Source organism: Passer domesticus, chromosome 16, assembly GCF_036417665.1.
Source record: "Passer domesticus isolate bPasDom1 chromosome 16, bPasDom1.hap1, whole genome shotgun sequence".
Taxonomy (NCBI): Eukaryota; Metazoa; Chordata; class Aves; order Passeriformes; family Passeridae; genus Passer; species Passer domesticus.
In genome coordinates, this window is record NC_087489.1 from 8,551,854 (window position 1) to 8,574,166 (window position 22,313).

Consider the following 22,313-nt stretch of genomic DNA (forward strand, 5'->3'; position numbering starts at 1 on the left):
TAAAGACATAATTGCAGCACACCAGGCTAAAAATCTAGAGCAGTCCCAACTTGTCCAGGAACTGGGAACTGGTGCCTGGCAGTTGTCATGCTGGGTGACAGAAATGTGTTTGCAGCTGAGCACTGGAGGAGCAGACATGAGGGGCTGGTCTCCTTTTCCAGGCCATCCCACATCAGCCCAGTTTGGTTTCGTGCTGGGATTTCTTGGGTTCCTGGCTGAGTGACTTTGTTCTTGTCTGTAGATACTCACTGGCTTGTCCAAACTAATTTGCACCAATTGTTAGCGTGAGTTAGAAAGATAGGGAATTTGCTGAATTTTGGAATGTGAGTCTTCTAGAATTTAGGCATTGTCTGGATGTGTGTGTCCACATGAGATGGAAGGGTAAAACTTTTAGCTAAATGTTCACTTGGAATTCTAAGCAGTGACTCACTGGGCAAGTATTAGTGGGGATTTCCTGAAAGCAACAGCTTTTTCTTTTGGAAATGAAGGCTTTGATTGACGTGTGTAAATTTCAAAGAAATGCACATGATATCTGGGTGAGAGATATTTATTTTTATTACTGAAACTAAGCACGAAAAGCAGAATCAGAAACAGAAACAAAAGCTGATGTTTCATTTGGCCGCTCTTGTTCTTGACATGGATATTTTTTTAATTCCCTTGTGCCTGTGTCTCTGACAAGCTGATGCAGCTTTCAGCAAGCTTGAGCTGAGCAATGAAAGAAACTGCTGATGTGATTTATTTATTTTTCTTAATATTCTTTCTGTTGATATTTTCAGAATCACACACTAAAATATATGTGTGTGTGTATATACATATATATATATATATATGTTACCACATCCCACAAAAGATTTGAGCAGAAATTGAAACGTTTGGGAGATGACTCTGGGGAAAATGAGGAATTCAGGTGAAAGATTTATAGCCTATATAGTTATAAAGGAAATTCCTCATAGAGAAGGGATTATTTTTTCAAGCCAGTGCAAGGTTGGACATACATTCTTATTAGATTATGAGGAAGCAGTGATGTTTTAATTAAAAATCATTAAATCTGGGAAAAACCAAAGCAGGACATACCATACATCTGGAATTTTAAGTTTGGATGCTGTCTGGTTTACTCTCAGAAGTTCAGGTGCAATGTGCCATGTGCTGGTCCTAGTCTAGTTTTTCCACTTTGACTGATTTCTTAGTGTTTTCTCTTTATTTAATGCAGGGAAGACTTTAAGCTATTGGTGTTTCAGCCCTGGGTACAGCATGCACGAGCTCGTTCGGCAGGGAGTCAGGACAATCATCCTCACCAGTGGGACCCTCTCCCCCCTCTCATCATTTACAATGGAAATGCAGATGTGAGTACCTGCATGTGGGAACACTGCCATTCCTGACAAATGCAGTCTGCTCTGGTTTTGTCTCAGGATTTTAAAAGGTTCTGTTTGCCCAGAGAAGCTGTGGCTGCCCCATCCCTGGGAGTGTCCAAGGCCAGGCTGGATGGGGCTTGGAGCAGCCTGGGATAGTGGAAGGTGTCCCTGCCCGTGGCAGGAGGTGGAATGAGATGAGCTTTAAGGTTTCTTCCAACCAAACCATTCTATGATTCTATGGTTCTGGAACTGGTAGGGAATCATATAATGGGTATGACTGGGATCTTCCTCTTTTTTTCTCCAGCCCTTTTCCTGTTTGCCTGGAGAATCCTCATGTGATTGATAAACACCAGCTCTGGGTTGGGATCATTCCAAAGGGACCTGATGGAACTGTGCTTACTTCCACCTATGAAAGAAGGTAATGAACTTCCATGTGGAATCCTGCTTTGAAGTTTAGGGTTCCAGTGTTTTGGGGTTCCATTAACAGGAGTATGCTAGCTAAGTAAGGGATCTCTAGTGGTTTTCTTGGATAAATGCTGAATAACAACACCCTTTAACCACTCCTGCTGAAGATCTGGGAGGGATCAGGTACCAAGGCACTGATAGTCCTTGATGGCCCTGACCAGCCTCAAATGGACCTTATCCATTTATTTTTTTTTCTTGCTGAAGGCTTAATTGACTTGAACCATGACTGGCCTTTGCAATAACTATTTTTACATTTAAAGCTTGTCACCATGCCCAGCCTCTCTTTCACCTCTGGGTTGTCTTCTTAAGGAAAACATGTCCAAATATTTGTCAAGCTTTTCATCATCATTTTTCTTACTCATCTGGTCTTCCATTGCTTTGTCTCTTTCTATCTGTTGTTCAGAGTTGGCAGTGCTTCTGCTGCCAGCAAAGGCCAAATGTTCCATAGAAGTGGAAAGGGACTCAGCAATTGTAATGGATTTCTACAGAGAAGTCATAATCTGGAAAACCCTCAGACTGCATTTCTCATTTTCAGAAGTTTTAGTGTGCCGTTTCAGTGTATTTCTGTTGAAGATGCTGTCTTTTAAAGAAGTAAGGTTGGGGTTTCCACCCCTCCAGGGCTTTAGAACATGGGGACTTTTTGAAGGAAACGGATTCATTGTGTTCACTCTATTTTGACAACATCTCTGTGTTGATACTGGTATTTGTATGTCTTATAAAGGTATATATGTTAGGTTTTTTCCCTGCATATATAAATTTTCTGGGAAAACAGTACACAAAAGTACAGGGCACTAAAATAAAAGGAACATAGAGGCATGAGAGAACAGGGGAGTTTTCAGTCAGGTCCGGAAGAACATAAATATGGCTCATTGGAGAGCAGGACTTCTTCAGCCAAAGACGAAGTAATTTACTAAATAGTAACCATAGTAACCAAACCCTGCAGCAACACCACACCTAATTCATAAATTATTACTTTAAATCATTGTAATGTTAGTCAGGCTTGGCAGACTTCCTGGCAGTACTCTCACGTGTTGCTACTCACATGGCTGCCCATTTTTACCTGTGCATTTTGAAATATTGAAGCTTTGATAATCTTCAGCGCTATTAATAAGAATATTTCATAGTATTAATAAAATGTAGTCAAGGTATTATTAATTCTTGCCCTTAGTGTTGGTTCTTGCCACAGGAGGGAGAGCAACTGGGAGTCTGGAAATGTTATTTTAGATGAATGTCAAAGGAAGTCAGTGTGGATGAAAAACATAGTAAAGGAAATGCAGTGGTGTTATTTGATTTTTCTTCTTTGTAGGTTTTCAGAGGATTATTTATCTTCTCTGGGGAAAACAATTGGTAAGTGAAGTGTGTGGATTTCAGAAATGGGTTCGTGCCCAGGATTTTTGGAAATTTAGAAAGGGCAATGCTAAAGAAGATGCAGTAAGAGAAAGGTAAAGAATTGCAGTGAATAGCTCGCTGCTCTCAGGTTTTCTGTGTTTCTGCTTGCTCAAGGCAGCTGACTGCTGCAATAACACACAAAATTGAGTCCCTGGCTTCATATTTCTGAGTCTGGACTTCATTTTTATTGTCAGGAGTTTGTGTTTGGATCAAAAATGTGATTCCTAAACACTGTCAGAAAGTAGCTCAAACTAGGAAATCAATACCCAGAGATGATGCAGCCAAGGATGAGCAGAGCAATTGAGGATCACAGGAAATCAGTGCAATTTTTTGTGATATTTTAAATTGTGTCAAGCCTGCCTGAAGGCAGCATTTATTGTTTTGGTAATGTTTTATAAATATAATAGAATTACAAAGTCATAACACATAAGGACAGAATAAAAGAAGATCATCTGTGTAGCTTGGCTAACATGATTGAAAAGAATCTGTTAAATCTAGAAATGCTTGAAGAATGTGGAGGAGAAATGAAAGCTAGTTTTGCTTCTGTGTTAAAGCTTACACTTTGACAAGATTATCAAATTATTTTAAGAAATGGAACAACTTCTAATACAAAATCATTCATGTCAAGAAAGTAGAAAATACTTTGGAAGGAGGCCATGGTGTTGCTTTTCCTCTGCAGTCCATGTTCTCCATCCCAGGGTGAAAAAGCCCTCAGCTGCACACTTGTGTTCTCTCCCTGCAGGTAACCTTGTGAGAGTTGTGCCACATGGGCTGTTGGTGTTCTTCCCATCGTATCCTGTCATGGATAAGAGCCTGGAATATTGGAGAGTATGTTCATTGCTCTGCCTTTGTTAGGTGGTTTGGTTACTTGCATCAGGCAGCTTGTAGTTATTCCATTTAACCATGTTAATTAAAAACCTTCTAGTAAAAGTGATCACTGCTCATGGCAGGGGGTTGGAAGTAGATGATTATTAAGGTCCCTTCCAACCCAAAACATTCTGGGATTCTATGAAAAATTCTTTGTTAATTAGTAAATGATAAAATCTGGAATGTAAAATCTCAGGTAAGGCTTCTTTTATTTTGATCACAATGTACTGAAGTGCAGTGCTGCATAAACCAAACCCAAAAGAAAATATATTATTCCATCTGATATCACATTTTATGTAGTTCACTAAACCTTTCTTTATTAAACCTCTGAATTAGAATTGGTCTCTGTGTTTCAACACATGGGGGAAAAAATCCCAATATGAGCGTTTCTCCTTTAATTTGTAACCATTGCAACTGTTACTTCTGGTACTTCTGTGCTCCTGAGTTGAATGGCCCTGGTGAGATTTGCTGGAACAGTTCTGGTTTAAATGCTGCTTGAAAAAGCAGGAACAGAGATTTGATGCTGTGAGTGGGACTGGGAGGTGAGTGCTGGAACTTTCCCATCTGCCTGATGTCTGAGGTGCACCAACTGCAAGGAATCACTGCTCATGCTCTCAGGGGGTTGCATGTTTCTGCTTCCATCTCTTCCTGTGATTGGCAGGAGAGGAGCAGGCTGTGATGGGGAAGTGTAGTGACCATTTCTGAGCATTCCTATTGTGGTGTGAGCACGCTTGGCATTTCTGACCTGCTCCTTCTCTGTCCAACAGGAGCATGATTTTGCCAAAAGAATAGAAGACGTGAAGCCGATGTTTGTGGAACCCAGGAACAAAGGAAGCTTTTCAGAGGTTGATTATTTGCATTACATACCTCTATAATTTTCAGAAACTGTTTCTATGTTTAATGACCTTCTCTACGGTGTGTTTGGGTGTGAAACACCCCAGTTTTTGGCCTAGGGTGAAAGTAAAACTCTGACAGCTACTTTGAAGTGTAGTTTTCCTGTGCATCCTTCTTTTCCTCTCTTGTCTGGCCATGCAGGGTTCAGCCTTCATTTAAATCTGGTGATGTAACAGCAGCTAACATACACAAGTGCTGAGTAATCGAGCTGGTGGAAAGCTGTCACTTCAGTAGTCAGCATTTGTGAATGTTCTGTATGACTTTTCCTCCCAGCTCATCCTGCTTTGGATGTTTTAAGAATTATGCAGTGTCATCCTATTTATTTATAGCCATTCTGTTTGCTTCTTGGAATAATTACTATCTAATAATTGCTTTCCTGTTTTGTCTATTTTGCTTAACGATCTGCAGAAACACAGGATGGTCCATCTTATCAGAAGTATCTGAATTTTTTTATGCTTACCCAAATGTGTTCTGGATTTCACAGGGATATAAGGATTTTGCTGAGAAAATGGCTTCTCACACTTGCAATTAGTTAAAAGTAAAGACAATTATACCAACAGTTTAGATCTTAGTGTACGAGTCAAATTTAGTTAGTACAGGGTAATACCATTCTTCCTCTTAAACTTGTTTATATTTTAGGTTATTGATGCCTACTATGATAAAGTCGCCTGTCCTAAGTCCAATGGAGCTGCTTTTTTGGCAGTGTGTCGGGGCAAGGTAGTGTAACTGAGAATTTGTTTCATCTGAGATCAGATTATAGAATTGATAGGAAAAAAACTTCATTTTGGATTTAAATACATTTCTTATTATTTGACTGTAATTGTATCTGGGGAAAAAATAAGTGCTCTAAAGCTTTTTCAAAATAAGGTCGCATTTCTGTATGATTCACACATTTTGATATCTCTGAAATGGATGAGCATCATACTTGCATTTCATGCTGGCTGCTCACTGAAAACATAACTCATTAGATGAGAACAGCTGTTCTGGAGAACTGTAATGAAACAAGTTAAAACAACACTGCTGCAAACCAAACATACTGCTTAGCTTTGAAACACTTGTTTTATTAATTTCCTGTTCTCTGGACACATTTGATGGCCTTTCCTTTGCATCTTCCAGTGCTGGTAAATTGACTTATGTTTATCAGTGGAAATATTGGTGAAATTGCTCTTAGAGCCTTTTTGCTGATGTTTACTGTGTACCAGGAGAAGATACAACTTCTTTTGCAACTTTGGTCCCAGTCTCCAAAGAGGCTGTTGGAGTCAAGAAAAGATGTAGCTCTCTCAAATCTCATTGTTGAGATTTGGAGAATTGATTCAGGTGAAAAACAAAACAGCTTTTTTTTTCCTTGATTATTTTTTTTTCAATCCGTTCAACTTTATTCATTTCACAAAGTGATTTGCTAGCACAGTGAGCATGTACAGGGGACATGAGTGACAGATACTTGATGGGATGTCAACAGCACAGCTGCTGAACATGGCACTATAGTCTGGTGAATCTGATGGCTTTTTGTTATTGCTTTGAAGTGATTCTGTTAATTTTTACTGTCAGAAGGTTTGCTATGTTGTTATGTCTTTTCAACAACCCAGGGTGTGGACTGTTTACATAAAGGTGTTGACATGTTCTCAATACAGCTGATGTTATCCAGGAACATGACAGCCATTAACAGGGTTGGCTGAGCTGTGCTTTGGCAGGGGAAAAAACCAAGTTTAAACTCCTGGTAAAAAAAATAAATCTAGTTGAAATTATTCATTGACACTACTGATAAACTACACTTGGCTAGCGAGTTAATTGAATGGAGAAAAAGGGCCAACAACTGCTGAATTGCTCTGAAATGTCACTGAAAACTCCATTGAGGATGGAAAACTCTGTCCCTGCAGGCCAGTGAAGGCTTGGACTTTGCAGACATAAATGGACGAGGAGTCATCATTACTGGGCTTCCATTTCCCCCTCGTATGGAGCCCAGAGTTATTTTAAAGATGCAATTCCTGGATGAGATGAGGAGAAGTGGTGCAGGTGCACAGGTAAGACTGGGCAGCTTCTCACTTTTGGCTGTTTGTATGCTTTTGTCATTGATTCTCCCTCTTGTCCCAGTGGGTTTTGGGTTTTGTTATCCTCTCAGCCTCATGGGACCATGAATATCAAAAATTCAAACCGCCTTGGGAATTTGTCACAAATTCCACCTTTTTTTAATAGTGTTGAGGGTTCCAAAATCTGGCACAGTCTTAAATATAGGGCCCAATAAAATTGTAATTAAAGTTTATAAAATCTTTGTATGTGTGTTACCCATCTCTCATTCTCAGGGATGTTTTTCATCCAGAGAGAGCATGGGCAGGAAGAATGGCCTGTGCTGGCTGTTTTGGGAATTATTGTGTTGGAAGTGTGGTGGTGTGTGTTGGGTTGTTTGGGTTTGGTGTTCTATTGCTTCAGGCACAAGAATGAATGACATTACAATTTAGTCTGTTCTGCAGGTCTTAAAGAATATGGTGAGTCTGTTGTACTTCCAAGGCTCTGAGTGCACCATATAGGAAGTACCTTCTCCAGCTGGACATTGCTGCTTGAGTTTTCTGTGCTCTGGAAATCAAGTGTGACTTTTGAGTCCACCTGTCTTTGGTTTTCCTCAGTTCTTTGAGATTTGTCAATACATCTGGTTAATATTACCCAACATCTCTGCTTCACTTTTTATTTCTTTAGGAAAAGAAATAATGACTGTACAGCACAGAGAATACATTTTAAGTGGTAAATAATGTTAATTCTTCCCTCTTGCAGTATCTGTCTGGGCGTGAGTGGTACAGTCAGCAAGCGTCCCGGGCTGTCAACCAGGCCATCGGCCGGGTCATCAGGCACCGCCAGGACTACGGGGCCATCTTCCTGTGTGACCACAGGTAAACCCCGGCCCACTGAACCCCAGAATGTTTGGGGTTGGAAGGAACCTTAAAGCTCATCTCATTCCAACCCCCTGCCAAGGGCAGAGACACCTTCCACCACCCCAAGCCCTGTCCAACCTGGCCTTGAGCACTTTCAGGTTTGGGGCATCAATAGCTTTATATCCTAACATAAGTGCTGGTATTTTGAATATAAATGTGTTGACGCTGCCGTTTGGAAAAGTTCATAATAATAAAATTAATTTATATAACAGGTTATAGAAATATTGCACTACTTCAGGAAACTAACTGGATCGTTATCTTCTGCTCCCCATCTATATAGTCTTGGAGCTGCAGAAGGAGATTAATGGTTTTAATGGAAAATAAGCCAATTTTTGGAATTAATGTTTGTAATACCACAGGAAATTGTGACAACAACTTATGGTTTTGCATTTTTTCCATCTTTCATTTGAGATGGCAGTCAGCAGCACTGCAGTGTTGAGAGAAGAAGAATGGAAATGAGGACACATGTTGCTGAAAAAATACTATTTATAGTCATATCCTATATTAACATTATAGTGCATCAATATCCATTTCTGTAATGCTAATTAGTAGAATATATGTATTATAGGCAACAGGAGTTTAATTGATAGTACCTGGAATCAGCAAAGCCCTTTGTCCTGAGTGAAGGCATCACCCTATTATATTTACTGCCCTGTTATGTCTTTATTTGTGTTGCTGCTCCTCTCTTGTACTTCTGGATAGTGTCTTGGTTTGAAAAGACAGGTGTCTGCTAAAAATGCAGTAATACAAAACAACACTGACAGAATACAACCTGGCACCCTGTGGGTCAGGGTGGTCCCAGCAGTCCCATTAAATGGTGGCTCAGCCCTCCTGCAGTGACAGGTGTGGTTCTCTTGAAGCAGTGATCCTGTAGAAGGCAGTAGTTTTCCTCTGGAGATCCAGTGGTGGTGTAGATGGGCCTGGTCTTCCTCTGGGAATCCAGTGGGAAAAGGCTGCCTGTGGTGTTCCAAATCTCAGATTATATCCAGGTAGGAATGCTTGGCTCCTCCCTCTGGGTGGAGCATCTCACAGTGGGATGATGTAATTTTATCAGTCATGCAGTGAGACTCAATGGCCCATGAACAGAAGATTTCCCTGGAGGGAGGATGGGTGGAAGAAATAAAGAAAACTGCCCCACCTGGCTTTAACAGAAGATAACTGCCCCATCTGGTTCTAACAGATGGCAACAGAATATGCACCCCCAGCCTCATCTTGCATTGCAACCTAGGACAGATAGTGATCTAGGGTTCTTGTAATTAATTTAGCCCAACTTGGCAAATAATTCTCAGGTTTTCCCATCCTGTCCAGGTTCACAACTTGTGATGTCAGGGGCAAACTGCCTTCGTGGGTCCGTCCCTACGTGAACGTTTACGACAACTTCGGGCATGCGGTCAGAAGTGTCTCCCTCTTCTTCCGTGTTGCTCAAGAAATTGTAAGTGTCTTTAAAAAAAAAAAAAAAAAACACAAAATGAATAACCACTTTCCTGAATAGTGTTGGAAATGGGGAATGACAAACTAGGTGGGAGATGTGAGACAATCACAAATGATCTCAAATTGGAAGGGATGCTTAAGGATCACAGAGTCCAGCTCTCTGCTCCTCACAAGCCTGTCCAACACGGAGTGACTTGCCACTTCTAAGCACTGGAAGATTTACTGGAAAGGAGGTATGCCTCATCTTTCCCCATGAGTGATCTGGGACAGGATGTTGTTCTTATGCTGGGCAACTCATTAAGTTAGATCACAAAAATAACTTCCTCTTCCAGTTCCTCCTAAATAAACATGTATTTATTGGCTTGTATGCAAATCCTGGAACTAATATTGGGATCTAGAAGCTTTCTATCTCAGGGAGAGGTTATGTGTGTGGAAGGATCATACCCCAAAATTTAAATTGAAGCTGACTAGTAATAAAGAGTAATACAAACCATCAGTTGTTATTACAGTTCAACACTGGGTCATCTTTACTAAAACAGCTTCTCTATTAGTATGACGAAATTCATGTTGTCTGTAATAGTTCCTTGATTTAATAAGTAATATTGTAAAAAGGCTTCCTAATTCACTGGAGAAAGTCATAGCAAGAAATAGGATGGAAGCCAGAATTGGAAATTCTTTGCTCCCAAAACAGAGGTTAAGATTAAAATAAGCACTTAAAAATTTCATCTACAGACTTGAACAACTTCCCGGAAGATGCTTTAGCCAAATACAAGGCTAAATTAGTTGTTCAGGCTAATTAGTTACATATGTATGATGCTGCAGGACTTGATCTTTTCTGATCAGGAGTGACAGTTTTATGGTAAATCAAAACCACAACCCTATGTGCTTTGTCAGAAGGAGCTGTTTTTGCAGGGGTAGCATTAGAAAGTGATTGTCCTTTAGCAGGTCATGATCCTTTTTCTGGTACCAGGTCACTTGGAGTCAAGCCTCCTTACTGCACTTCAGCTGTGTCACTTGGGAGCTGTTTGATCCTTTTTTTCAAAAGCCCATAAACCCAGAGTGTGCATCAGTCTTGCTAGCAAAGGTTATTTTGGGAAAAGGAGATGTCTTTGGATTGTTGCTGAGATATTTGGTCACAGGTGGAGTGGAAAAGTGGCCTTTGCCTATTGTAACACTTTGTAAACTGCTTGCAGATGCCCCCACCCCTGCCTCAGTGCCCTCCTGGACATGCTGGTTCCCTAAGTGAAAGCAGTGCAGCACCATCTACTTCATCTGAGCAGATCCTCTCCCTGCAAAAAGCTAAAAACCTGGATGATCATGTTCCAAGTTTGAAGAGGAAAAGGAAAGGTAATGTTTGGGTCCTCACAGATGCACTTTTTTGTTTTAAGCTGAACCATGACAAGGAGGATCAAGAGGCTAGAAACTGGGAGAGAAAGCAAGGAGAGCTCAAAGACTGATGTAAAAGTCTGGTCAGAAGGGACACAGTTAAGCATTAGAAAATGAGGAGAAACAGTTGCAATTGCAGAGAAAAGAGGCAGATGGAGCCAGCAAAAGTGTCACACCGAGAAGGAGTTTTAGTGGCGTACCACAGATAGTTTGGAAAACAAGATTAGAAGTCTTTCTGCCTAGCACTGGCTTCCATATGTCCTCATTCCATCCTGTTGTATAGATGACTCCTACTTAGTAAGCTAAGAAAACAAAAAGGACATAGGAACAAAACCATGTTTAAAATTTTCTGGGTACTATTGCTAAAGAATAAAGCATTTCTCATCTCAGATATTCTTTCAGCACTCTAGACTGATTGCTGGTTTGGAACAGAGCAGAGAAGTTTGTTTAAAATTGTGGTTCCTAATCAGTTATGAGTGAGGGTGAGTTCACATTGAGTTTGAGCCAGCTGCTACTGATAGGTAAGGCTTTATAAAGCCTGGCAGCAGCCAGTGTGATTGCTGGTTATTGTTCAAAGGGATTACTTTGACCACCACTTTCCCCCCCTCTCAGTTTCCAGCTGTGCTCTTTTTGCTCCTTCCTTTGATTTGGGTCCATCTTTTGTGCAGTTGCAGAGTGAGCAGCTGAGCTTTGCTGAGCCAGTTTATTTACTCTCCTTACACTTGACTGCCAGGTCCATCTCAAAGGGTGGGCTGGAATGTGTGACTGGAGGTGAAGGGATAAATCTGCATTTCCTGTTTAATAGAGATTTTCAGTTGCATTGCATCAGCTGTAACGTCAAACTCCCCTGTAGTCATAGTGATCATAATGTACTCCCATTCTTATCAAAATAGTGACTTTCCTTAGTAACTGACTGTTGGAGTAATTTCACAAAGTAGTGGAAATACATTTTGAAGGTAATGCCTTACAGAAATATCAAACTGATACTAATTTAACCCTACTTACAGATCAAAATTCTTGTATTTGAAACCTGGATTCTGATTAGTGAGAATATGTAATTTGGGACCTTGGTGACTGTGTCTTATGGCTATTGATACTATAAGAATTGCAAGCTCTAAAAAAACTTGCTCTGTTTAAAAGTAATAAATCGTGTTTTGTACCAAAATCTCTTAAAAAGTCTGGAACTCAGTTTTGGGAAAATCCATAAATCTAAAATAATTGAACACAGCTGCTGCAGGAGGACTTTTTCCAATTGATCCTAAGCCATTTTGGGGTTAAGTGACTTAAGGAAAAGTTTGAGAGCAGTCTGCCAGGTTGTGGTAACAAATGCTTAAGCAATTTTGGAAGTGATGTGTAACAGCAGTCGTCTTAATAAATTATATAATGCAATTTTGCAAGAGGTGGGAGATTATTTAATTCATCAACACGTGTTTGTGGGTTGCTTTATAAGATGGGGAGCTATCACTAAATCAAGGAAAACTTGGGGAGAACATGGAACATGAATTTGTCTCCTGTGTTCTGCTGTGATGGCAGTAAATGCAGATGGAGCACCCAGCCTGTGTGTGGAATATGAACAAGAGTTTGTCTCGCCCCGAAGAAAATGCCTTGGGCTCTTGGACGCCTTGGAGCGCAGTGAGAAGGGCAGTGAAGATGCAGAGGAGGAAACTGATCTGCCAGGAGAGGAAAAGGTAATGGCAAAATACTTCCTTATGAGTAAAAATTGCAGGCTCTAAAGCAAAATGGTTTTGGCGTCCAGAGAACCAGCTCAACCCTCTTTCAAGAAAAGCTCGCTGTAATCAGCACCAGTAACTGCAGGTTCTCATAACTAAATTAGTCAAAGGGTTTCCTTGCCACTTTCATGTAGATGATCAACAGGCATGTGCTTGTTCTGTGCTCCAAGGCTGCTGACCAGAGATTCCTGGAAGTTAACCATACTTTCTGAGGAGCAAGGGGCTCTCAGAGAAGAGGTTTGTAAACATATGATCTGTCCTGGGTGGAGTCTGTGTCAGCTCTTGGTATGAGACCAGATATTGAATTCAAAAAAAGTGTGGGAGAGGGTTTATGGATTAGAAATTGCATTTTCACATGAAAATCTTTGATTTCACCCCAGAGAAAGAATGTTGCTGACTTGTGGAATATTTTATCTGAATCAAAAATCATCTGTCACAAGATCAACAAAGCTGCTTCTGTGCTATTAATTTTCTTTCCTCTTGGATTGGTATTTTTGATACATCAGTGATTCAGCTGTGTTCTTGCTTTCCCAAAATCCCTGCTTGCAGCAGTTGGAGAGGTGGCTGCCTTTACTTGGCTGGAGTATTTTACTGCTGGCTTGCAAACCCATTCAGCAGTGCCTATTGCAGCATTCTTAAGTACTTCCCTCAGGGGAAGAATGCCTGAGGTAAAATGTGTAAATGTAGGAGTGTCTGGGGAATATTTGAGTAGGCCCAAGGACATGAATGGAGACACGTACAGAGCAGAGGGAATGTACAAAGGGCAGCAAATATTTAAATTGTGTGCAGCCAAATGGGAAATGGGCTCTGTCACCCATTGGGTGACCATGACATTGACACCAAAACTTGTTCTTTGGAAAGCCTGGCACATTCCCAGGGACTTTGGTAACTCAGCTGCAGAATATTCCAACACAGCTGCAGTGCTTTTGGCAGAGCTCAGCATTTCCCAGAGTCATGTAAGCTGATAGACCCAACAGCTTGACAGTTGCTCAGGTCTACTTTCTATTTTTGTATTTGGCATTGCTGCTTGTCTGAGAGCTCTGGGGTCACCCTGTGCTGCTCTCAAATTGGTGACCTGGTCCCAGCAGTCTGGTGAGTGTAGTCCTGAGACAGGCAGTGGCTCTCAGGCAGCCAGCTTTCACTCTGAGTCCAGCACTGAGCACTGGATTTGGACTGAGAATGGGGTTGGTGTCATTTCCTGTCTTCACCATCCAGCATAGTATCTGTGTTATCATTTTTCCTTTAATCAAAGTTACACTGCACTCTTGATACCTAAATAGTGAAAGTTTAGCTGCTCTCATTCTGAAAGAATTTGCTTTGTCACCTCAAAAATTCACTGTACAAGTAATAATTTCCCAATCCATTTGAGTATTAACAGTTCCCCATAATCAGATTTCTTTGTCAGTTAACACCTCATGTCTAGGAAGTCTTACTTATTTCTGCTGAATCATGCTTTTCAAGGTGCTGCCTTTACATAGCACAGGACTAAAAAAATGGGTTTGATAATTTTTCTGATTCACTGCATATATCTTAAATATTTGACTTGCTGCCTATATTCCAATTCTTCACTCCCTTAGGTACAGGGAGTTCCAGGCAGGAAAGTGGAGTGTGAACCACTGGTTACACACAGTCTGTGTACACTCTCAGGCTGCCCTGGAACAGTCTGCTGTGAGTCCAGCTTTGCTTAGCCAGGAATTTGCACCCTCAAGACCAACTTTGTGTTTAATTTCTTGTAGTTTGGTCTCTGTGAGTTGTCCAGTAAATTTCTACCCTTTAGACACAGGTATGTGCCTAGGCTCTGGTATAGTAATTTAGGTTGACTTGTTTTATTTTCTTGATTGGTGTCAAAACTGGGTTACCAGGTTTTACTGCTGGAAATAGCTAAATTAAACGGGCAATAAGTCTGAAAAGCACTTTTTGTAGCTTACTTTCTTTTCATCTTCACAGGCACATCGGCTGTCCACACTTTCCCTTCAGTATGAGAAGAGATTAACAGATGAGCAGAAAGGAGGAAGGAAGAAAATAAAGCTAGTCAGCAATACAGTATGTGTTTCCCTGTGTCTGTGCCATGCTTTTGATTTATAGATTGCTTCAATTTGAATTGGAAATTGCCAGGCAGACAGATAAATGATGCTAGAACAAGTGTGTTTTTTCTCCAAATTGGAAATATTCATCAGTGCACATCTGAAAGCTGTTTGTCATGCTCTTTCCCAAATCCACACATCCCAGACCAAATCAACCACAGGTCCACAGAGGGTGGTAGGTGAAAAGAATTGTTTTCTGACACTGATTGGTTTGTGAGCAATTTGACCTGGGTGGTGGTTGGTTTCATTCTTTTTGATTAAAATGGAATAGTTCAGTTGGCAGGGACCTACAATGATCAGCAAGTCCAGCTGCTTTGGTAGAGCCTCAGATGGTTGAACTGACCAGTTTGGGGTAAGGGGTCACATCCTACCCCCATGAGGTGGGTCCTGGTTATGAGTTAACTCTGCAGCTGTGCATTACTGTTCTGTCCTGTCTCCGAACCCAGTTAACTCATTATGCAGCTAATTGCTTAAGTCACAATAAATTCAGGAGAATTCCCTGGGTGATGTGAGTGCCAGTAGTTGTCCAAGGTGCTGTCCTAACTGGATGTTCCTGTCTGTAAATCTGCCAAGCACCTGGCAAATGAAACTCATCCCAAAGCTGATAACATCCAAGAGAAGATAGAAGGAAGAGAACAGGTTCATGCAAAAGGCTGTGTTTGCAGTTTGTTGCTATCTGATGTCATGATGAGTCAGCTCAGCCTCCAGTTTTGGAATAAATACAATTTTATTAACCCTTCTCCTAAGAATAGACTTGTGCAATGATACTTGGCTGCTTTCTCTAGGAATTTTTCCTGCAACTGTCTGTTTTGTCAGTGAGCAAGGTGAATAATGCATGAATTACAGGGGTGACTGCCATAACTACACCTAACTCCTGAAGCTGTCTGTTTTGTCAGTGAGCAAGGTGAATAATGCATGAATTTGGGGGGTGACTGCCATAACTACACCCCGTTAGGTGGAAACCTCCATGGTCTATGGGAGAGGGTGGCACTGCTGGGTGGGCCACTGCACTGAGTGACCTTAGAGGACTTCTCCAACCTCAGCGATTCTATGATTCCTTCCATTATCCTATGCATTGCTTCCACCTGGAATTAACCCCTCACGTGCTGCCTTTGACTGAGGGGCGTTTCCTGCCTTGCAGCAGGAGCGGAGAGCGGAGCCGGCGGAGCCCAAGAAGGCGCGAGCCACGTTTTACATCGCCACTGTGAAGGACACCCTGAGCCAGCAGAACTATGAGCTCTTCTCCAAGGCTCTGCAGCAGTACAAGAAGACAGATGACTTCCATGCCATGCTGTCCCAGATGAGCTCCCTCTTTGTGGAGGATGAAAAAAAGCACGTCTTGCTGCGAGGTATTTTCAGAGTGTTTGTACATCCCTGGTGTATTTGTAGATGTGGCTTTCATCTTTTCAACAGGCTTGGGTACTTCAGAAATGTTTTAGATGTGAAGTACAGCTCAATTAAGATGATTCATCCCTTTATATTCCCAGATAACGCAGAAGATTCTCATCAATCTGATTATCATGTGTTAGCTCACATCTTGACTAGAAGAAAATAATATTCCATGGAAGTTTGTGTTATTTTAAGCTTTGTCTAAAAGTACAGTGACTTATTCCTGGTAGTTTAGGAGATTGCAAGTGTGATTGTGTGAGTTCGAGAGATGCCTTCATAAGGGTTTGGTGCTAAGGCAGCAAATAGACAGAATATAGAGAGAAATTTTCTGTTTAGATAATTGTGAGTATAAAACAAAGGATCTGGGCAAACATGGATAGTTACTGCATTGGCTGGTTTTTATTGCCTTTTAACAACTGTACTGATAGGAACTGAATTCCCACCAAGATTTATTCTAGTTTAACAGTATTTTCTGTGTAATTTTTCCTTTCCCTCTCAGCTTGTGAACAAAAGGACAGATTTTTCTGTGACTTTTTCATCAATTGAAATAATAAATGCATAGTTCTGCATCTTGTAAATAGTTTCAGGGAAATTCTAAGGTTAAAGAATGGGAAGCTCAGTCACTTGGTTTCCCAATTTGCTATGATCTTCATAAATAAGAAAATATTTGATCATCAAATCAAGGTTTAAGTCTAGTTTTGAAAACTATCAGGCACCTGAAACCTAAAGTTGTTTTAATGTTTAGGGTTCTGGTTGGCCAGCATTTTGTGGTGAATAAGTAACATGAGGTGTAGAGTTAACAGTTCATCAGTTATTTGAAGTATCAGCCTAGCAGTTACTTGGATCTCATGGTTTCTGAGGCACCTCAAGGGCTGCTTCACTGAGAGGTCAGTTACTTTATATTTACTGTGAAAAAATAAGGCTTTACCTGCTGGTGGTAATATTGCTCAATGTTTGCATGATAGCTGACCTTTGTGTAATTTGTAAGTGTGCTTATTGTATAAATATTAGATAAAAGCATTTAGATTTTAATTTATTTAGTTGCACCTTTTTATCTAACCTTGAAGTTCCGCTGTTGTAGCTTTCGGTAGCATTTTATTGCCTGTTGTGGATTGATTTTTTTTTTCTTTCTTTCTTTTTTTCCCTCTCTCTGATGCAAGATTTTTACCAGTTTGTCCGACCCCAGCATAAAAAGCAGTTTGATGAAGCGTGCTGCAATCTGACTGGAGTGGGCTGTGGCTACAAACCTGAGCACAGCCTCCCACGGGAGGAGAGGGAGATCCTGGCCAAGAGAATGGGTGAGAGCTTGCTTCAGTTGTAGCACTTGAAGGACAAATGTCCTTGTTCACCCAGTCATAGGGCAGGATGTGTCTGAGATGTAGAAATGCAAGGAAGATCAAGTTAGGCAATACTGAGCTAAGTCTCTGCTCTCCATGATCCTCTTGCCTTCCCTTGAGCTGTGCAGATGCCTGAGCTTTGGTTGCTGCAGAGTTGGTAATGATGTCATTTTGTTTCAAAAGGGGATTTTACTGATCTGCTTAAATCATTTACTCTGGGAAATTAAACAACCTTGTCTGTGTGTTCTTTGCTGCCCACATAGTGCCAGCAGAATTGTGAATAGAGGATGATTGTGTCCTCACAGAACTTGTCAGATATGTGAAATCCTGGAGCAGTAAGGTTCTGAAAAAGTGGGGTTCTGAAAGTTCTGAAAAAATTCTGAAAAGCTCATCATCAGAGAAATAAATCTGTGTAGAATCCCAGACTGGTTTGGGTTAAAAGGAACTTTAAAACTCATCCAGTTGCTCCAAGCCCCATCCTGTCAGGTCACAAGGGTAGATCCAGCAAGAAGCAGTTTTGATTGTTTCTTTAATAGCGAGTGTTCAGACAGTATTAGACTGCTGAATCATAGTTGCTGTTGGGTTTGTGCTGTCCTCAGTAGGTTCTGAGGGTGACTGATAACCTCAAATGGTGTCTGGGAAAGTATTTTAATGGTTTTTGTGGTGAATGCTCCCTGAGTATAGTAGCTGAAGCCGAATTCCTTTTTTTTTAATTTTTGCTTTTCTTTTAATGACCTAAAACCAGAGGTCTTCTGGGTTAAACCAGTTGGAAGGTGAAAGCCCTGAGAGAGGGAGCAAAGTTGGCACCTCAGCCTAAGCTGAGGGCTGTGGTGGTCTGAAAAGCCAGTTGGAAAGGGTTAGACACCATTGGGCCTGTCACACTGAAAAGGCCAATCCCAAAACTCTCATATGAGCTTAGTGCCAAAGGCTGAAGCCCTTTAAGCACTCGCCCATGCTTTAAATTAGTTTAAAATTTGCAATATGGACCCACATAACCCGTTTATTACAATTAAATGCCCATTTTATCTTTGCTGCCTACCACCAAAAGCAAACATCAAGTCAAATGGACTGTTTAAAACATAGTCCTCTCAGCAGTGGTATTTATTTTGGTGCTACAAAAGTGTATAGTTACTGCTTCATTTTTTAAATTATTAATTGTCATATTTCTCTTTATCTTTTCTTTCTAACGAAAAAAGGCTGATGTGTAGTGTTGCATTTTAGTTAAATGGTTTGCTCTGTCTCACCCCTCCAAAATGTACAGTTTATTCCAAGCTGTGATCCTCCCCTGAAGTCTCATGTATCTGTAATCCCATTGGCCCCAGTCTTATTCTGCACCCACTTTGAATGTCCCTCTGAAGCTGTGTGAGGGGGACCAGATTCTCTGTTGGCCCCTCCCTCCCCCTTTCCCCTTCCCCCTCAGTAACCATGCTGCTCCCAGGGCTGAGACCCCCCCCAATAGACCCTCACCTGATCAGCATCCTCAAAAGCCATGTGGAGTCTCCTTGTGTTCCTGCTGCTGCCACCAAACTCACAGCTTAGGGGACCCTCCAGGGACTCCCCAGGGACCCCCTGCTTCACATGAGCTCCAACACCATCCAGCCTGGCCTCGGACTCTTCCAGGGATGGGGCAGCCTCAGCTTCTGTGGCTTGCTCAGATGTTTTCAGCACAGGATGGCATACATTGAAATGTACCATTCCATGTTCATTCTTCCCTAAATTCACTGTTAATGGACTGGTTTCATTTAACAGAGGAAAAACAGAGCCAGCAGAAAAGTACATTCTCCAAGGCCTTGTGTGCTCAGCTGAACCCAGGGCTCCACCTGAACCAAGGAGGATCCCACTTGGCAACAGGACTGAATAGTGCAGGTACCCTCCATGTTCAGTAAAAAACAGTCTATTCTGCTTTATTTCATCACTGACTGGAAGTTCTCCTGGGGCAAACCAATGTTCTTTATGCTTGCCTGGCACAGTGGATCACTCTCTGTAGGTGGGAGCGATGGTAATTCAAAATTTTCAGCAAGGATTGTGCAAAACAAAACACAAAAGTCAATAAATTAAATCAAGGTGGATGTGAAAGAAACCAGCTGAAAGCAGACATTTTTACTAGAGGCTTAGCTGGGAAAAGTGGGGGTTGAGCACCGGTCTGCTGGGCTTCCTGTTTGTGCAGGGTTCATGAAAGGGAGCCAGTTGAGGAGTGTGAGTTAAGATTACCTCAGTCTGAATTCAGGTATGAAGAAACTGTTTCATTTTGTTCTTGGTGTAATGTGTACACTCCCTCTGTGGACAGCCTGTTTTCTTCTGCAGAAACAGAGAGTACTAAGTGTAATCTCTGTGTGCGTCCCTCTAATCTCACTCTGTCTAGTATTTATCTTCAAGCTCATGGGCTCATTTATTATTTAATTATGGGTTTTCCTGAGAACAGCTGGGAATTCTTTGAGTTTCTCACAAGGAAATGAGTAGGATCATTGGACAGCTCAGAAGTCTTTCTTTAGAGGACAAAGAATAGTCAAATGCTAATCCTTTCTTTAAAAAAACAAGACAGTTGCCTGGAAGGCTTTAAGTACTTTTAATGTGTGAAGCCATACTGTTTCTTTTGATTTCTTTTCCCATTTTCTTTTCTATTTTGAGGATACTTGAATAAAGCAGAATCTTTAGTAATTATCTTGTCCTGAAACCATTAGAATGGTTTCACAGAAACTTGTTTCCACAAAAAGTAATTGAGAAAATAATAGGAGTAAATGGATGTGTTATTTCTATTCCTTCTTAAGAAAAGAATGCTTCTGTGGAAATATAAGAAAGCTCTAGATATGCAATGAATACTGATTATAAAATGCACACCCAAGTTTTTTCCCCTTCCAGCAAATTGAATGAAGTCTGTGTTTTGAAACCTAATTATCTTTATCACCCAATAAAGAACTTTTAAAGATCCAGATATCAAAATATATGGCAGGTTAATTTAAATAAGTTTCTTATCATATCCTTCATTCATATTTGCATGCTTGTGATATGCAAACCAGAACTTTCTTCTCTAAAAGATACCAGAAATGAGGGAATAGTATTGTAAATAAAGTTCACTTGGCATTTAGCAAGCTGCTCCTACCTTTTGCAGGCTTCCTACATGGCTCTTGTGCTCTCTTGAGTGTTTTTTTCAGGTTAGATAGTTTTTTTGGACATAGTTTTCCTGTTAGGAAACACACACGCCACCCCTTGTCTGCTCTTATTACTAAGGGGTGAGAAATCTGAACTTTAAAATTACCCATTTCAGGCCAGCAATGGTGGTTTACCCATCTGTTTAAGATGCTTTTACTCCTTCAAAACCTGATTTACTGTGGACCTCCATGCCCCTTTTCCTCATTCCCTAGTGACCTTCTGACACATTTCTCCATTTAAAACGACCAAGGAGCTCCAGCAGATGCTAAAAGTGATCCCCAGAATAATTTTGCTCTGTTGCCATTTCCAGGAGCAGGTCTGGCCATGCCACAGGGAGGTGTATGGCTGGGCAGGTGGGGTTGGCTTCACCACTTTGAAATAGTTCAGGAATTCCCTCCAGAAGGAGGGAGAAGTGGATGTGATGGAGTGACCTGTCTGTTCCTAAAGCCCTGCTCATGCTTTCTTTGTCTCCCAGGGCAGAATGCCAGTGCAGCTCCAAGGAAAGAGGCTGAAAAGGCTCCAGGCTCCAGGAGAGAGCATCACCAGGCCCTCAGGACTGCCTATCTCAGTGATGTGCAGAGGGCTTTGGACAAAAGCAGCTACAGCCAGTTCTACCAGGCTCTGCTGGCTTACAAGAAGACAGATAATTATGATGCCATGGTGTCAGTGATAGCAGCCCTCACCACTGAGAGGCCACAGGACTTTCATCTCCTACAAAGTAAGGGTTTTTTAAAAATCACTCTTATTTATTTGAAAGGAAAGTGTAGGTGCTGTGATCTCATGTGAGGTCTCACCTTTTGGTTTAGCTACCCAGATCAGTGGAGCAGCAGAACAATGTGTTCAATGAATGCCATTCAGAGAGCAAAACATCTCAAGGTTATAAAATGTTATCTCTGTTCAGGTAGAAATTGTCCATTAAAAACCTTACACAACACCTCAGTAATTGCAGTCCTAACCTTCATCCCACCAAACTGTTTTTTCTCCTCAATTACTACAAATGCTCTTTAGAAAGGACAGTGCTGACTTTTGAGCTGACCCAGTTTTATTCCCATGACCAGTGATTGCTGTAGTGGTGCTGAGTTCTTAGATCACTTCCAGGTTTCAGGATAAGCAGGCTTTTGATTTACTATTCTTCTACAGAGCTTTAGCTGAAAATATTTCTGGAACTGTGACATAATTTATTTTCTCAGAAGTGATTTTTTTTTTCCTTTCATGGATTTAGTGATGGAAAGGTTTAGGGAGCTACAGGTTTTTAAAATTTGAAATTGTACTTAATTGTTTGAAAGAAGAAGAGGCATTATATGCTGATCCTGACTGCCTCAATGGTGATATCTTGTGTGATGTGACACCTCAGTTTCACCTTCTCCCATGTCTCTGAGGTGACTCTTCTGCTGGAAATGATGCATTCGGTGTATGCTGGGAAATGCTGATGGAATTTTGTTTGTTATCTTAAGCAGATAACAATAAATATTCCACTGACCTTGAACAGATACCACAGTCTGCAAGCTGTGAGTGAATACCCTTATCCTGGTGTGGTAACTAGTTGGATTAGTCTTGGCAAAGTGGAGAGTGGGAGAAAATGAGCTGTGTGACACTGTGAGTCATAACCTCCCCCTGAGCACTCTTTCACAGTCTGTCTCTACTGAGCAAATGGTTTGCCCTCAGAGGACCTTGTTTTTGAATTGTCTGTGCTTGGCAGTAAGTCATAATTGGGGTTTTTTAGAATTTCTCTGTGTGTGTGTGTTGTGAATCCTTGTCAACCAAATAGTAAAAAGAAATTTCCTTCCTGAGACTCTCTGGATATTGTGTGTATACCTGATGTTCTTAGATCACTTGTCAGGTGAAGTGCTGAGGCGGGTGTTTATTCTGAGCTGTACAGACTGGAAGAATTTCAAGACAAATTGAGATTATTTTC

The 22,313-nt window shown here is 41.1% G+C and overlaps 1 protein-coding gene across 6 annotated transcripts in view; it reads left to right on the plus strand.

The window, feature by feature from the left end:
* RTEL1 (regulator of telomere elongation helicase 1) overlaps positions 1 to 22,313 on the plus strand; it is a 46,873-nt gene that overhangs the window by 16,840 nt on the left and 7,720 nt on the right. For 5 of the 6 annotated variants that reach the window (XM_064391198.1, XM_064391197.1, XM_064391195.1 and 2 more), the window contains exons 17-32: positions 1,211 to 1,343; positions 1,657 to 1,770; positions 3,124 to 3,164; positions 3,949 to 4,034; positions 4,841 to 4,918; positions 5,607 to 5,684; positions 6,845 to 6,988; positions 7,734 to 7,849; positions 9,200 to 9,323; positions 10,516 to 10,669; positions 12,242 to 12,396; positions 14,386 to 14,481; positions 15,664 to 15,871; positions 17,072 to 17,209; positions 18,998 to 19,114; positions 20,874 to 21,116. In XM_064391198.1, coding sequence (XP_064247268.1) covers positions 1,211 to 1,343; positions 1,657 to 1,770; positions 3,124 to 3,164; positions 3,949 to 4,034; positions 4,841 to 4,918; positions 5,607 to 5,684; positions 6,845 to 6,988; positions 7,734 to 7,849; positions 9,200 to 9,323; positions 10,516 to 10,669; positions 12,242 to 12,396; positions 14,386 to 14,481; positions 15,664 to 15,871; positions 17,072 to 17,209; positions 18,998 to 19,114; positions 20,874 to 21,116 — 2,025 coding nt within the window. The remainder of the gene's footprint in view (positions 1 to 1,210; positions 1,344 to 1,656; positions 1,771 to 3,123; positions 3,165 to 3,948; positions 4,035 to 4,840; positions 4,919 to 5,606; positions 5,685 to 6,844; positions 6,989 to 7,733; positions 7,850 to 9,199; positions 9,324 to 10,515; positions 10,670 to 12,241; positions 12,397 to 14,385; positions 14,482 to 15,663; positions 15,872 to 17,071; positions 17,210 to 18,997; positions 19,115 to 20,873; positions 21,117 to 22,313) is intronic. The other variant, XM_064391199.1, reaches the window with a different exon arrangement.